We start from the raw sequence: 15,221 nt of genomic DNA on the forward strand, positions 1-15,221 counted from the left end.
AGAGAGGTTGATTAACTTGCTCAAAGGACAGCTAATAGCTAAGAGCTAATATAGGCATCTAGGCACGGCTTCTGGGCCTGAAAGACTGGACTAAGGAGTGAAAACATGCTGGCTGGAGTGTGTGAATTCTACTCGTGCCACAACTATAGAAATACAGAATAAAACATATTTTAAAAATACATGCTAAGGTATAGATTCTATGATGAAGAATGGAGGTGGTGGTGGCATCCACAGAAAAAAAGAGAAAAAGTTAAGAGCAAAAGCCCATGGATAACATGTGTAACAAAACCAGATGAGGAAGTATCTCCATGAACCATAAACCCACAAGCCTTGCCCAGTGATGGATGGAATCCTTCCTGGGGGGGTGGGGAGGGGGTCGGGATTTGGGGCAGCAAGTGACAGGCCTGAGGACAAGGGGACCCCAGCAGAGTCAAGGGGTATCCACTGGAAAGCAAGCAGGTAGAAACTGTACATGAGCAAAAATCTGTACATCAGTATTCCTAATAGCTGGATTTGTAATAGCCCCCAGACGGAATCAGCTCAGAAGTCTTTCAAGAGATGAATAGTTATCTTATAATGTATTATTTGTTTCAGAGGTACAGGTCTGTGATCCAACAGTCTTACACAATTCACAGCACTCACCATAGCACAAACCCTTCCCATAGCAGGAAGGGAAAAATGAAGGGGGGGAAATCGGAGGGGGAGACGAGCCATGAGAGACTATGGACTCCGAGAAACAAACTGAGGGTTCTAGAGGGGAGGGAGGTGGGGGGATGGGTTAGCCTGGTGATGGGTATTAAAGAGGGCACGTTCTGCATGGAACACTGGGTGTTATGCACAAACAATGAATCGTGGAACACTACATCAAAAACTAATGACGTAATGTATGGTGATTAACAATAAAATTAAAAAAAAGAGATGAATAGTTAAACTAATCGTGGTGTATCCATACAAGGAATACTACTCAGCAAAAAAAGGAATGAATTGTTGGTATATCCAACAACTTGAATGCATCTCCAGGGAATAAGGCTAAGTTAAAAAAAAAAAAAGCCAATTCTAAAAGGTTATACACTATATGATTCCATTTGTATAATATTCTTGAAATGACAGCATGATAGAGATGGAGACTAGACTACTGGTTGCCAGGGATTAGGGGGGTTGAAGAGGAAGGAGGTGGCTATGGCTCTAAAAGGGATCCTTGTGACAAAAGTCTTCTGTAGTGGTGCTCATATGATCTACACAGGTGACAAAATTGCATAGAACTAAATGCATACATGAGTACATGCAAAGCTGGTCAAATCTGATCAGGTTGGTGGGTTGTATCAATGTCAATTTCCTGGTTTTGATATTCTACTAGAGTTAGGCAAGGTATCACCACTGGGGGAAACATCTAGAATTTCTCTGTATTATCTCTTACACTGTATGTGCATCTAAAATTATCTCAAAGTTATATGCAACTTATGAATCATTGAACACTACGCCAAAAACTAATGATGTACTATATGTGGGCTAATTGAATTTAAATAAAAATAAAAAATAAAATAAAATTATCTGAAAGTAAAATTTTTTAAACGATTTAAGAGAAAAAAAATTGAAAGTGACAAATATTGAATATAGGCCAAGGAGATCTTCTTTCTGAAGGAGAAAACCAAAGCAAAAGAACAGAACAAATATTAAAGACTGTAATTCAAGAAAACTTTCCTAAAATAAAAAAATAAAACTATGCATTGAAATAGTACACAGCATACCTGAGAGTATTAGCCCAGAATGACTAATATTAAGATATAGTCTAGTAAAATGACTGGACTTAAAAAAAATCATTCAGCTAGAAAAAGAGAACACATGACTTATAAGGGAAAGAAAACTGTCTATCAGATTTTGATAGATGTTTTGCACCCCCCCAAAAAGAAGAGTAACATCCTTTATATAGTCAAGGAAAGAGCCACAGATTTCAAATATAACAAAAATGACTTTCAAGTATAAAGGACAGAGAATATTATCAACATGCAAGAGGTCATGGGATACTGATCCCATAGCCTATCCTGAGGAGTCTACCGGAGAACAAGCTCCACACACCCAATTAACTCAGGAGACATCAATACAAGGGCTGGTCGGGAGCCATAAATATGCAGTTATCCACAGAACTAAGACCAAATGACAGCAAAGGAGGAAGTACTGTGTGTGATGGATACACGTTCTGACAATATAAATATGGTACACTATTTTCAACGTGGGTGATTGACACATAAAATGTATACAATAGGCAAATTCACAGGGCTAGAAAGGATATACGAAGTCTCCAGGAACTGGGAGTGGCAGGCAGTGGGCAGTCACTGCTTAGTTACAGCTTTTGTTTGGGGGCGGGGGGGGGATGGATGAAAAATTTTGGAAACAGGTGGTGGTGATGTGTAAATATAATTAATGCCACTCAACTGGACACTCTAAAATGGTTAAAATGGCAAATTTTATGCTATATATACTTTACCACAATAAAAAGTGGTGGGGGGGAGAAGAATATAGGCGAAATAGGATTTTCGTGTTTTCAGTAATCATGCTGATGCTCCTATTAGCACTGATACTGCTGTGTTGCAACAAGGGATTAGAAAAAAGTAATTATGGGATATTCTAAATCCATCTTCCTCTGTGTTTTTGATGTGGGAGGGAGGACACAGATGTAATAGAGAGGAGGATACGTAAAAGCTCAACCATCATCTTGAAATTGAATTGAAAGTATCAATATGAATTCAGGAGATCTCTTATCATCTACCTATAAATAGATATAGATCTACCTAGATATAGACTAGATATAAGCAGATTGAATAGATGTAGATAGAGACATATAAATAAATAGGATAGATAGAATAGACCAATGGGTGGTTGGATATATGGATGGGTGGATGGATGGATGGATGGATGGATGGATGGATGGATGGATGGAAGGAAGGAAGGAAGGAAGGAAGGAAGGAAGGAAGGAAGGAAGGAAGGAAATACATTCCTAGCTCTGTCCACTAAAAAGCCTAACAACAATGACCAACTCAGTAGCAAGGATAACCTCTAGCACCCAGACTGTGACTGGGAAGTACCATTTCTCACTAAAACAAACCAGGGCTTCTTGGAGAAGTGGTTGATTCCAGAGTTTGGACAGGGCTTGTAGAAGATGAACCTGGACGACCTTGTCATACAGGAGAGCAAGAAAGCTATCCACGACTACCAGGCCAGAGTCAACATTCTGCCATGTAATTTTAGTATTGTATCCTCACCCTAGTTGCACCAGGGGAAGGGACGGTGTTCCCCAATAATGCAGCATAAGAATGCCAAGGTCAAGAGTCAGGGTTCCCTACTGGCCCAGCTTGGGAAGGGCAATGGTAGGCTTGCCCCTGTCTCTGTGAGCTTCTCACAATGAACACTGCTCCATTCTGGAGCATCTGGGACTGCTTGGCCACTTTGCTCTTATCTACTTGATAGCCGCAAATGATGGTGAAATACGTGTTTTTCAGACAGTGCTGTAAATTTCTTTGATCCATATTTTTATATAAATGTACCCTAAAGCAGGAAACAACTAGCAATCTCATAAACTAGGAAAGAAATACAATGAGGATATAAATGCCCTTCTTTTAAATCAAATGTGCTTTTCCAGATGTATGCAAATAAATGATAAATCATTTCACCTAGAGGGCGACCATAAATATATAAAACTGTCAATGTCTGTATTATTAAATTACATGTAAAAAATCATGTCCTGGATGCAAAACAAAACATTGTGCTCTCTGTGGGAAACCAACCTTGTGAAGTACAGAAGCAAATACCACATAAAGAAGGGAAGCCATTTATAACGAAGAGATTTTACAAGTATTTTTTAAATGCCTTTGGGTATTGGTAGAATTTCTGCAATATACTTATAGCATAAAAGGCCATCTGCTCCAACAGATTGTTTAAAAAGAAATGGAGAAACTGTGGTAAATCTGTCTTTGAACTTAGAGGTGAGAGACTCTGTTCATGTGTTCAACTAAGCTGCGTGATTCACGGGCTCAGTGCAATCAGTATAGAGACTATTTCAGGTTTCCCTTGGGCTAGCTGGGCTTCCTTCTATGGACTCTCTCATAATCTGCATTCATGTTCTTTGGCAGGGCTATCGAGCATTTACTCACAGCTAAGGAAAAATTTACAGTGGACAGAAATCATCATAATTCTCTGTTAATGAGGCAAAGGTCTATGGCTCTATCCTACAGCAGGAAAGTTGACACATTTTTAAACATTGTGTTTCACTGTCCTATGTCAGAGGCTAGCCACCATTCAAGGGGCTGGATGGAAAAGGGAAGATGAATCCACTCATCTCCACACCTGGGAAACCACCAATGAGTAAATCCCACACTCAAGCATGTGATGATAATCGCTAAAACTGAGACAGCCAAATAAAGACAAATAAAGACAAAACAGAGTGCTAGGGCAGACGATGAGGTTGTCCTGTGCTTGCCACCCTGAGTTCTACCCTGGGGATCCCTCACAAATACCTGTCAAAGATCCTCTGCGGCTGCATCACACTGTTGACAACATGGGTCAGGTGATCTTGGGCTGCGACCACTTCTGGGGGAGGGTCGTATCTATTCACGGCAGCAACCTTTGCCAGAATTAGAAATGCAAGAGGAAAACACGTTTCATTTCTTAAAAGAAGACAAGTCTTAGATTTTCTTGAGTGAAACATTCTAGACAGGCAACCAGGTACAGAAAATAATTTAATGCATGCTCACGGACCTTTGTGCTCAGTCTTTGTGTCTACTCTCACTTTCCTAAAACCTAAATAAGGATGATTATCTTAAAATAATGGAGCTGGAGTCCCTGGGTCCCCCACTTCTTTATGCTCCTGGGTTTGGAAGAGAAGAAGCAAATACAAAACCTCTAAAGCCCAAGATTACTTTTAATATAGTAAACATTCCCACTCTGAGTATGAGAGGAAGGAATAAAATACATAGTTCTAGATTCCAGGTCGTTGATACCACGGGGATGTGTTCCTCATGCCATCTCACCAGGAGCAATTCCAACGATCTCAAATTCTACCCAAACCTCCCCCTCTTTCAGCAGAGCTCTCTGTGTTCAAAGATAGGGATCTTTCCCTCGTGACGTAGCCTTCTCTATCCATGTGTCCTTGTCACCCCTCTACACACATGATCTTCGTGAACCCCACCTCTACTTAATGCAGGCTTTTGAATTGCATTCCCTTCACAAAACATTAAAGAGAAAAAGAAATCTAGCAAGTGCCTCTGAGTTTGAGGATAACAACGCACTAACATCTGTAACTATTTTTTAACAGCGATTTCCAAAACGCATGTATGAAATGGAATATCTGCCCCTCTACGTACTTATACCTGCTTTCATGCTCATCTCAAATGGGCATTTAGCGTAAGAGATCCCTGGTTAGTGGAGATTTCCGCTGTCCCCAGTCACTAAAGCAAGACAAAGTAGCACCCCTGGCATGGTGGCCGGGAGGCACGTGTTAGTGTGTCAGGTCCAGTTACTCTGGAACCGTGTGTCCAGGGGGATCATGATTTTAAAGAGCAGAATTAAGGGTTTAAAATACCAGGAGAGTGATTTGAGTACCTTTGGATTGTAAATGTAGAGTGACATAATAATAAATTTCATTATTAAATGAATGGTTAGAGCAACACAGTGAGAATCACACACGCTCCCTTATGATAGTTATCCAAGTTCATAGACTGCCATCGCGCTGCTGCCTGGACCCACGGAGCGCGGCTTCTGTCCCCACTGCCAGCCTGTTGACTGTGCGAGAGCAGCACCTTCGCCGCATTCGTGCTGATGCTCAGTTTTGCAGGGGGTTAAACCACAGAGTAAGGAAGCACTCCCTAAATAAGTAGTTAATTCCCATATTGTCACGTGTGCCATTTATTGATTACATCGGTCCTCCGGCAGACGGCAAAGCCCTTGAGCACATTAACTCACAAACACGTGGAATAATATGATTACATACCTTTTCTTCCACTTTGATTTTCTTCTGATCTAATTCTGTTAGTCGTAGGAGCATAAAAATCACGAAGAACCAATATTCAGATTTTTCCTATTTAAAATATCAAGAGGAATGAATATTCAGTTGCCTTCATGAGCAAGCACTAGCATGCTACTCTCACACGTAGGTGTTTCAGCTTCTACCCTATCCACACACACACACCCTCAAGGTGACTGCAGTTTCATGCTTACCAGTCCCCTCGTATTAACTCACACGCAGACTGTGCCTTGTAGCTTTACAAAGCTCTTCAAACGTGTGATCTCGTTAATCTCCCTGTGACATAAGCAGGATGGGTATGATCATCTTCATTTCTAAAGAGAAACTAACTAAGCCTCTGAGTGGTGAAGCATTTCACCTAAGATTCCATGGCTAGTGATTCAAATCCTTTTTCTTCAAACTCCAAAGAGTTTCATTATTGCAAATAATGAACATTATTTATGACTAGTTTGTCATCTATTTTGTATTAGTTTGAATTAATTTGTACCATTTTGAATTTATTTTAAACAATAAATAATATTCATTTATAGAACAAATTCCTTATTACTCCCAACCATCTGCTATGTTAGGATTATCTGGCTTTTAGAAATATAATTAAAGTTTTGTATTAAGACGCAACATCTTTGAAGAAAAAGGTATTAGTGGGTGATGCATTTCATAGATAAGAGTGCACATGAAATGAATATACAAAGGTATCTTTCTTGTCCTTTGATGTGTGAGTTGGGGGGGGTTATGTATATAAGTGAGTTAATGTGTCTGATAGGGTTTGTGGTATTTATTTATGGGCATGCACAAACACTCCCCATGGCTCTAAAAGGGGGGGGGGGTCATGGTTGCTTTGTAAGCCCTGCTCCTTTCTTACCAGAGATGCTTTTAAGTTGCCGGCCACTATTCCCATACCAAGGATTGGATTTATTTTTTAATTTTGTTTTTCATTTTTGCTTTTGCTTTTTTTTTTGGCTTGTCCAGACATGTTCATCAAGTTACACACACACAAAAAGGTACTCAGAGATACACACACACAAAAGGTAAATTCAAGAGTCTCTGGAAAAGGAAGGGAAGGGTATAGGTAGCAAAGTGGAATGAAGGACAAATGGAAAAAGAGGGAGGGAGAGAAGCCAGGAGAGAGGATCTATCAATGGTAGGAAAGAGAGAGGCTTGAAAAACAGTGGATTTTTGAATATCAGAGGTGAAGAATCCATAGGAAATAGAGTATTTCTTTCTATAATCGTTTTTACAACACCACCAATTTCCCACCTATATCCAGACAAATTACTATAGGTATCTGATCTTAGACTTTCTTTCCCCTATTATACAACAGGAACCAGAGTCTGTCTACACCTCCAGCCTGGCACCTTCTATAACGTAAAAGGACATTGCTCCAGTCTCAGTAGCTGTGTCACGTGATCTTTATTACCAGCAGGGCTGAGTCACACTTGACCACCCGGAGCAGGAAACTCCGGGCTCCACCCTCACTGACGGCATGAATAGCTGCTCCTTGGCCTAAACCTCCTCAATGGCCAAACCTCCCTTAGAGATTGAGAATGAAGGTAAATACAGTGCATGCACATCCCTGATGCTCCTTATCAAAAGTATTCCTTGAAGAAGAATTCCAAGAAAGTCCTCACCCCCTCTCCGCACATAAATCTCTCTCACCTGAACTGGATTTCTTAGAAAATTGAGAACCCGGAGGAGAGGTAGATTTTCAATGTATTCTATTTCACCCAGCTCAGCAATCTGTTTAATAAAAGAAACAAAGTATTATCAATAGATTAACTGTACAACCAATAATATAAAGTACTGTAAGAGGAGCTGGTATGGATCTTCTAACTTCAACTTATTTTAGAAACTGCTCTGTTGCATATCTAGCCTTCTCAAGAGTATTCCGAATGCAGAACAAGGGAATTACTGCATGCTCCTTCACTAAACGTGAACACACATAGCCACATTTTATTTTTTTTCTTCTCTGGCTAAAAAATAGTTCTCTGAACTATTCCTCATCTCAGCCATATTTATTTTAATTAATTAATAAATATTTTATTTATTTTTTATTAATAAATATTTTATTTATTTTTTATTAATAAATATTTTATTTATTTTAAGGCAGAGATAACGTAGTATGCAGAATCAGAGAAACAGGACAAAAAATGCAGGTGGGGGCTCCTTGGTTCTCTCTCCTCAACCCTAATCCTTCCCAGCCCTCCTGTTCCCCAGTCTCCCTCCCCAGCGCTGCCTCTGCTAGCCTGGCTACTTGTGACCGATGAAGACTTCTTACTACGTGTGCATGTGTAGCTCTATTGTTTTTTTAATAAGAGATAATTAGTTCAAGGAAAGATAAAAACAGAAATGATATGACACATTTCTTGACATGGGCATTCACCTTAAAATTTTTTGTTTAAACTGCACCCTTATGTGTTATACTCTTTTCTGTGTGGGTTATGTGTCACAACTTTAAAAAATGAGGGGAAAAAAGGCTGCTTGACAGCTTCTTAATTTGACCAAGGAGAGAGCTTAGGTTGCAGAATGCCTGGATTTCCCACTAAAGACAAACAGTTTTACTTAAATTTCCTGTAGTTAGCATAATTATAATTTTATTTCAGATGTGGATACTAAACTTCTGCAAAAAAACTAATAATCGCTTCTTCATTTCTGTTTCTCCCCAAGTCATTTCTGTGTGCATTGTGAAAGCTCTCCAAAGGTAGTCACCGATAATTCCTGAGTTATCCAAACACAAAATGCAGCTAAAATTAAACTACTCCCAGAGCTAAATCAGGGGAAGAACATATGCACCATGTTCAAGGGATGCCATTTTCGAAGACATAATGTAAAAGGTAAATTCTGAGTCACCGCATAGAACCTGGCATTAGTTCTATATGCTTATTAGTAAGCATTAATCTGCTTATAGCGATGCTATGCTATCAGACACAGCTCTTTCAACACAATGACTAGATCCATTAGAGTGGCATTTCGATCCTCTGCAAGATAAAAGGATCATTTTTTTAAATATTGTGTGATTCAGGAAGGTGGAAAAGTCAACTCGGTTCACACTGCTTGGTCAGAGCCGTGGACTGATCTTCCTCTAGGACACAGCTCCTGTGCTCGGACCCGACACAAATGCAAGCAGGGGATGTTTTCCTGCCGTGAACATGTCTCACCACCAAGTCCTGGCCACGTGCACTGGCACGCACTGCTGGTGAGGGTGGAAACTAGCACGTTTTTCCTCAGGGGCAAGCTGATGTGTTATGTGTGCATAAGCTATGAACCAGCTGCCCACCCTCAAGAGGTTTACACTGAAGAGACCATCAGACTGGCAAACATTAGATAAAGAATGTCTGGGCTAACATTTTTATTAAAAGTTTAAAAATTCCTAAATTCTGAAAAAAACCCATCATTATGTGATGAGTTTAATGAGCACACAGTACAGTCCCATAATAGGAACACTAGGCACTTACTTTAGAAGATGGGGACATCTCTGGTAACTGACATGGAAAGATCTTGAAATGTTACAAACACATGAATAGTAGCATGATCACAGACTACAAAAAATTATAACTAAAATGTCAGCTGGGATCACCTGGTCTTTTGAGAGTCACATGAGAGGGATCCAGCTCCCTTACCCCCCATAGTCCTTCCAAAGGTAGGAAGAGGCTGTTAAGGGCAGAGCCAAGCAAGTATGGGCTAGCCCGCATTCAAGATCCCACGCCTGCTGAATTGGCCACATTCCACAGATACTGACTGTCCTGCATTGGCCCCCCCTCCCTCTCCTGAAGACCTCAACCCACAGCAGACCCACCCGCATGTCTTCTTCTCAAATGCCAAACCCAAGGCTGTGTGCATCACAGATCATTCATTACAGTGGATGTAGGGGTACAGCACCCTGAATGACTTAAGAGTAAAACACTGCCAGAAAGGTTCTATTCTTCAAGGAACATCAGCTAAGAATGTCACACCAGCACAGCTGATCCCCAGATTCCAGATGCCCCTCTTCGCAAACCTCCTCTGCCCCTGTGGGTTACTCCCAACCCCTAGCAGCCTGTCAACTTCGAATTCCTAGGGAGAGCAGTTTAGTTGACTCTCATTTTGCCATTTCCTCGTAGGCTATGCTCTCCAAGCCCCAGTATCCACACCTAAAGCGGCCTGTGAAAGCTTTTTCTTTGATTGATTGATTGATTGGCTGATTGATTTATGAAATAATGACACTAAAAGAAGGAAAAGCATTCTCTAAGTAACTCCCCAACCAATGTCTTGTTTCTAGAAGAAAGGACTGAGGTTATAACAGAGTTAACATTTGGGGGATAAGTTTTAAATGCTAGAAATGACATCCACTCTAACAAGGACTCTAGAGAGTGATAAGGGCCCCCAAATCACCAACTGATGGGAAACATTTGCAAAGGAACTTAAAAGAGATGTTGAAATGATCGTGTGAGGGTACAGCAATGTGTCAGCAGCTAAAACCAAGTAAATAATACTGATGAAAGTGCAAATGATAAAATATCAAATCAATCATATGAGGAGAAGCAGCTAAGTTATGTTTCTGTTAAATGACAAATTTTCCATCCCGGACATGGTATTCTCAGTAGTACTGGGGAAATCTCTGAGGAAATCTTTGGAAGGCACAAACAACATTTCAAAGTACTGTTGGTTGCTCCCCAACCTGCCCAGTGGGGAGCCAGGGAATTATGTTACTGTTATGGACTCAATTGTTCCCGAAGGATTCCCTGCTTTGGGACACATGGCCACTTTTTCTTTAATGGAGTCTCTTGAACATGTGAAAATTATAAACTCCTTTACTCACTCAATGATACCCCTCTTTTTTTTCTTAATCATTTTCAGATGTAACTTGAAATGTCTCTTGAAATGGAAGAGAACGATATATTTATTCATGAGGTCTTTCTAGAGCAGCACTATCCAGTATGGTAGTCACTAGCCACATGCGGCTACTTAACACCTGGAATAGGGCTAGGATGAACTGAAATGTGTGTAAGTATAAAATACACACCACATGTCCAAAACTTAGTATGGGCAAGAGGTTATAAAGTGCCTCATCAATGATTATTCTGTAGATTACATGTTGACATGATGATATTTTGGATATATTGGGCTAAATAAAATATATTATTACAATTACTTTTACTTGTTTTTACTTTTTTATTGTGGCTACTAGAAAACTTAAAATTGCATATATGGCTCACATTTATGGCTTGCATTATATTTCTAAAAGAAAGCACTCTTCTAGAGCATTACACTATATGGTCTTCTGAAGGATAATTACTGTATTATCCTTCAGTGTTGAGAACATGGAGTCTGGAGGCAAACCATTCTATATTCGCATCCTGACTCTGCTATTTGCTAGACGTAGAACTTTGGGCATGTTACACTTAACCTCTCTGTGCCCCAGTTTCTTCATCTATAAAATATGACAATAGTAGGGTTATAGTGAGGATCAAATGAGATGATAGATGTGAAGTGCTTAGAACAGTGCTTTGTGCACGGGTACTCAATAAATATCTCCAGATGATCTTATGACTGCAATTATTACTATTATTACCATTAACCATTATTCTTTTTCCTGAATTCTGAGATGCATTCAGTTGGGACTCAATGGATGCATTCCATACCTTTTCAACAGTCCCTGGATATGTGTGAGAACCATTTTCACGGCAATTTCATGAAAAGACACTAAAACTGTATGAAACAGAGACTGTGCTGATTTCATAAGATACGTGGCACGGGGAACAAAAGTTAAATGAACTTAGGAGCTGACAAAACAATTTAATATACAAATCAAGTAAAAATAAGGATGAACAGTTTTGTCTGTGATTAAAAAATCTACTTTTCCCCAGACCTAAAGATGGCCTTTTCTTGATGTTTAGACGAACAGGTGATGCGAGTTCACTGGAGAAAGAGTCATCAGACATAACTGATAAGCACCATCACACCTGAACAGAGAAATGTCTCCACAGCATCACATCTCACCCCAGGTAAGACCAATGTCTCTTTCAGGGCCAGTCAAGTTTGCATTTTCAAGGAGAAATAAATAGTCAACTTCCTTATGAAGTCTTTCCAAAAACTATGATAAAGTACTCAGTAAGAATACAATTGTTTTATAGACGTTATTGCTTAAGTAGTCAGATATACCATGATTATGGGCACAAATGCTTCACTGAAAATAAAGTCTAATTAAAAGTGGACACCAATTGGGGCACCTGGGTGCCTCAGTCATTAAGTGTCTGCCTTCGGCTCAGGTCATGATCCCAGGGTCCTGGGATCGAGCCCCGCATCGGGCTCCCTGCTCTGCGGGAAGCCTGCTTCTCCCTCTCCCACTCCCCCTGCTTCTGTTTCCTCTCTCGCTGTGTCTCTCTCTGTCAAATAAATAAATAAAATCTTTTAAAAAAATAAATAAATAAAATAAATAAAAGTGGACACCAATTTATATAATTTATGAAACAAAGTGTGTATTAAACCAGATATAGAAAATTTGAGTCAGTCTAATCCCCAACTCCTACGGATTAGGAACATACACTATTGTTACCAGTAGAATATAGGAATTCACTCCCTGCGCCTCTTCTCCTTAAATGATAGGCACAGGCAACACCAGCCTGAGGCTCTTCTCATGTCTCCCATTTCCCTGCTCTGACATTTCAGACAGTCCCAAGGTCACTTTTCTACACAAAATTTTACACGAACACATCTACTTCAGAAAGTCATGTCCACTTGGTTGCAATTTAAACCCTTAAAACAATGTAATTAGGAATAAACAGATTTCAAAAAATTAAGAATCATATTAATTACAAACAAACAAAACAGTCCTTCTGCAATGACTGCTCCTGGAGATTTTTTAGAATAATGTTTCTAAGCCGGCATTTCAAGTGACAGCCCTTGAAAAACCAATAATGGGACTTGGTATGTCCTCTTACGCAGACACTGAAACCAGGACAGGTGACGTGTGACGTTACCTTATTATCCTCCAGGTTGATCACTTCCAGGAAGTCATGGTTCTCTAAGCCCTGGAGGCTGCTGATCTGATTATGGGACAGATCCACACTCTGCAAGGCTTTTAGGTCCTCCAAACCCGTGATCTCCTCAATCTGGTTATTGCTCTACAATTGGCAAAATACAACCAATGTCTTAAAAGCTTCTAGTAGGAAAAAGTGTAAGGCCAAGTTTTCATTCTGGATTCTGCCCCAATCTCCTAAAATCAGCAAGCCATTCTTGTTGCCCTGCACCCTCCCATTTCCACCGATCACCTCGATAAACACATACACATACACCCCAGAAAGAATTCCCAGTTTTTCAGTTGGAAGATTCAGAATGTCATATTTTCACTAAAGTTCATGCAAGATGAATGTCTGAATCAGTAGGACAGACAGAAGCTAGGTAGTGTAAGCTTTTAACATTATTTACCTAAAGCTTAATAATAGCATACCTCCGTGTTTATCTTCAGAAACATTTAAAATTGCAATTCTTTCAGCGCCATCATGTTACACCACTAGAATAGTGTGAGTCCCACATATGCTTGGTTTTCAGGAACATTCTAAATATAATCACTTCATATCACAAGGGCCATGGTAGTCTGATCCATGGCTTGAGTTAGTCATGCTCTTGAGCAGGTCCCTCCTCTTGAATCTGGGCCAGACCTACAACCTGCCTTAAGAAAAGAACATGGCAGAAGTGTGCCAGTTCCAAGTCTAAGAATTAAGAAGGCCTGGCAGCTTCCCTTCTTGTGTCCTGGAGCCCTGAGCCGCCATGTAAGGACTCTAGCTACTCTGTTGGGAGAGAGGCTTTGTGGAGAGGTCACGTGGAGAAGAAGAGGTCACACGGAGAGGGGTGCTGACACTAAAGAGAGAGAGGAAAAATGCAGCCATTTCAGCATCCCCGCTGAGCGCGGCCCCCAGCCAATCTGCCAGCTGAAGGAGGCAAGAGCAGTAGCAAAACCACCCTACTGAAGCCAGCTCAGATTGCAGAGCTGCTAGCCAAAAAAATGGTGAGTGAGTAAGACTTCTCCGTGCACCACACTTGGGGTGGCTTGTTATTCAACAATAGATAACTGAGTTCTTCAATAATTCACACATAAGCATCTTCTCAGACAATGAGCATAAAACAAAGATTCAGAGATCCTCTTTCCCAACCCCCATGGACCCATAACAACAAATTCTAGTGGCAACAATAACCGGCATTTTCTCGTGCATTTTCCAACATACAATTCCTTGGGTTTCTTAGCCTTGAAGTGTAAGAACATGCCACAGTAAAATTACACTTTTAGTTTAAGTTGGGAATCATAAAGACAATTTTGAGGTTTCAATTAAGGACATAAAATGCCCATCTTTAAGCTTTTAATACTTTTAATAAGCACTTAAATGAAAAATTAAATTATAGCATGCTCTTCCAACTGCAATATTTTTCCTGATATATGTTTCCTGGTACATTTTAATAGCAAGAGCTCATTTTCATCCTATCTTTCATAAGATTTCACTTCAATAATGAGCAAGATTTGCAGTCATTAGTTTAATTCTGTGGCTCTTTAAAATACATTAATAGAATGTTGATAATCTACAAAGCTGGGTGATAATACATGGGGGCTCATTAAACTAGTCCCTTTTTTAAAATATATGTTTGAACAATTCCATAATCAGAAGGGAAAAATACTCATAACCCCCATTTGCCTAAGTCAAATTTCCTACTATTCAGAGTTCAAAAAATTTCTAAAAAGTGTAATAGAAAAGTAAAAGAAAAAACTGCACTAAAGTTAACATAATAGCCATACTAATTTAACTTATTGAAATAAGACCTCACTATCCTATTTAAAACATGCCCACATATAAAATTTATATATAATACATTTCTTCCCGAAGGACTTTGAAGTGCTAGAACTATGGAAGATAGACTGTAATAAATCTTTACAGCGTCTCTGATGGCTTTCAAAGTGGTAGATGCACAAGAGAAGAGTGAGACACAGAAACGTTTAATTAGCTAGCCTATGGTCATAAAGGAAAGCAGAGCGGCGAAACATTCAGAATCACAGAATTTCTGAGTTGAAAGTCATCTAGTCAAACCCTTTATCCAATGCTGAAAAATGGATACATTGCCCCTCAAAGTGGACATCCAGTTTCAGCAAGAACGGTTCTGCTTTTCTTTTTTGTAAAATCGTGATCAGCAGGGAAAAGGGGGCCTTTAGAGAGAAGCTATTTTCTTAAACAGATGAAGT

General features: G+C 39.8%; 1 protein-coding gene across 1 annotated transcript in view; it reads right to left on the reverse strand.

Annotated features, from left to right (window-relative positions):
- Positions 1-15,221, reverse strand: part of LRGUK (leucine rich repeats and guanylate kinase domain containing) — a 108,357-nt gene that overhangs the window by 63,017 nt on the left and 30,119 nt on the right. The window contains exons 7-10 of the mRNA XM_045864244.3: positions 12,973-13,116; positions 7,673-7,753; positions 5,984-6,070; positions 4,512-4,618 (exon numbers count right to left, since the gene is read on the reverse strand). Coding sequence (XP_045720200.1) covers positions 4,512-4,618; positions 5,984-6,070; positions 7,673-7,753; positions 12,973-13,116 — 419 coding nt within the window. The remainder of the gene's footprint in view (positions 1-4,511; positions 4,619-5,983; positions 6,071-7,672; positions 7,754-12,972; positions 13,117-15,221) is intronic.

The sequence above is a fragment of the Mirounga angustirostris genome, unplaced genomic scaffold (assembly GCF_029215605.1).
Source record: "Mirounga angustirostris isolate CCGP_5_RB_7025 unplaced genomic scaffold, mMirAng1.0.hap1 SCAF_12, whole genome shotgun sequence".
NCBI lineage: Eukaryota > Metazoa > Chordata > Mammalia > Carnivora > Phocidae > Mirounga > Mirounga angustirostris.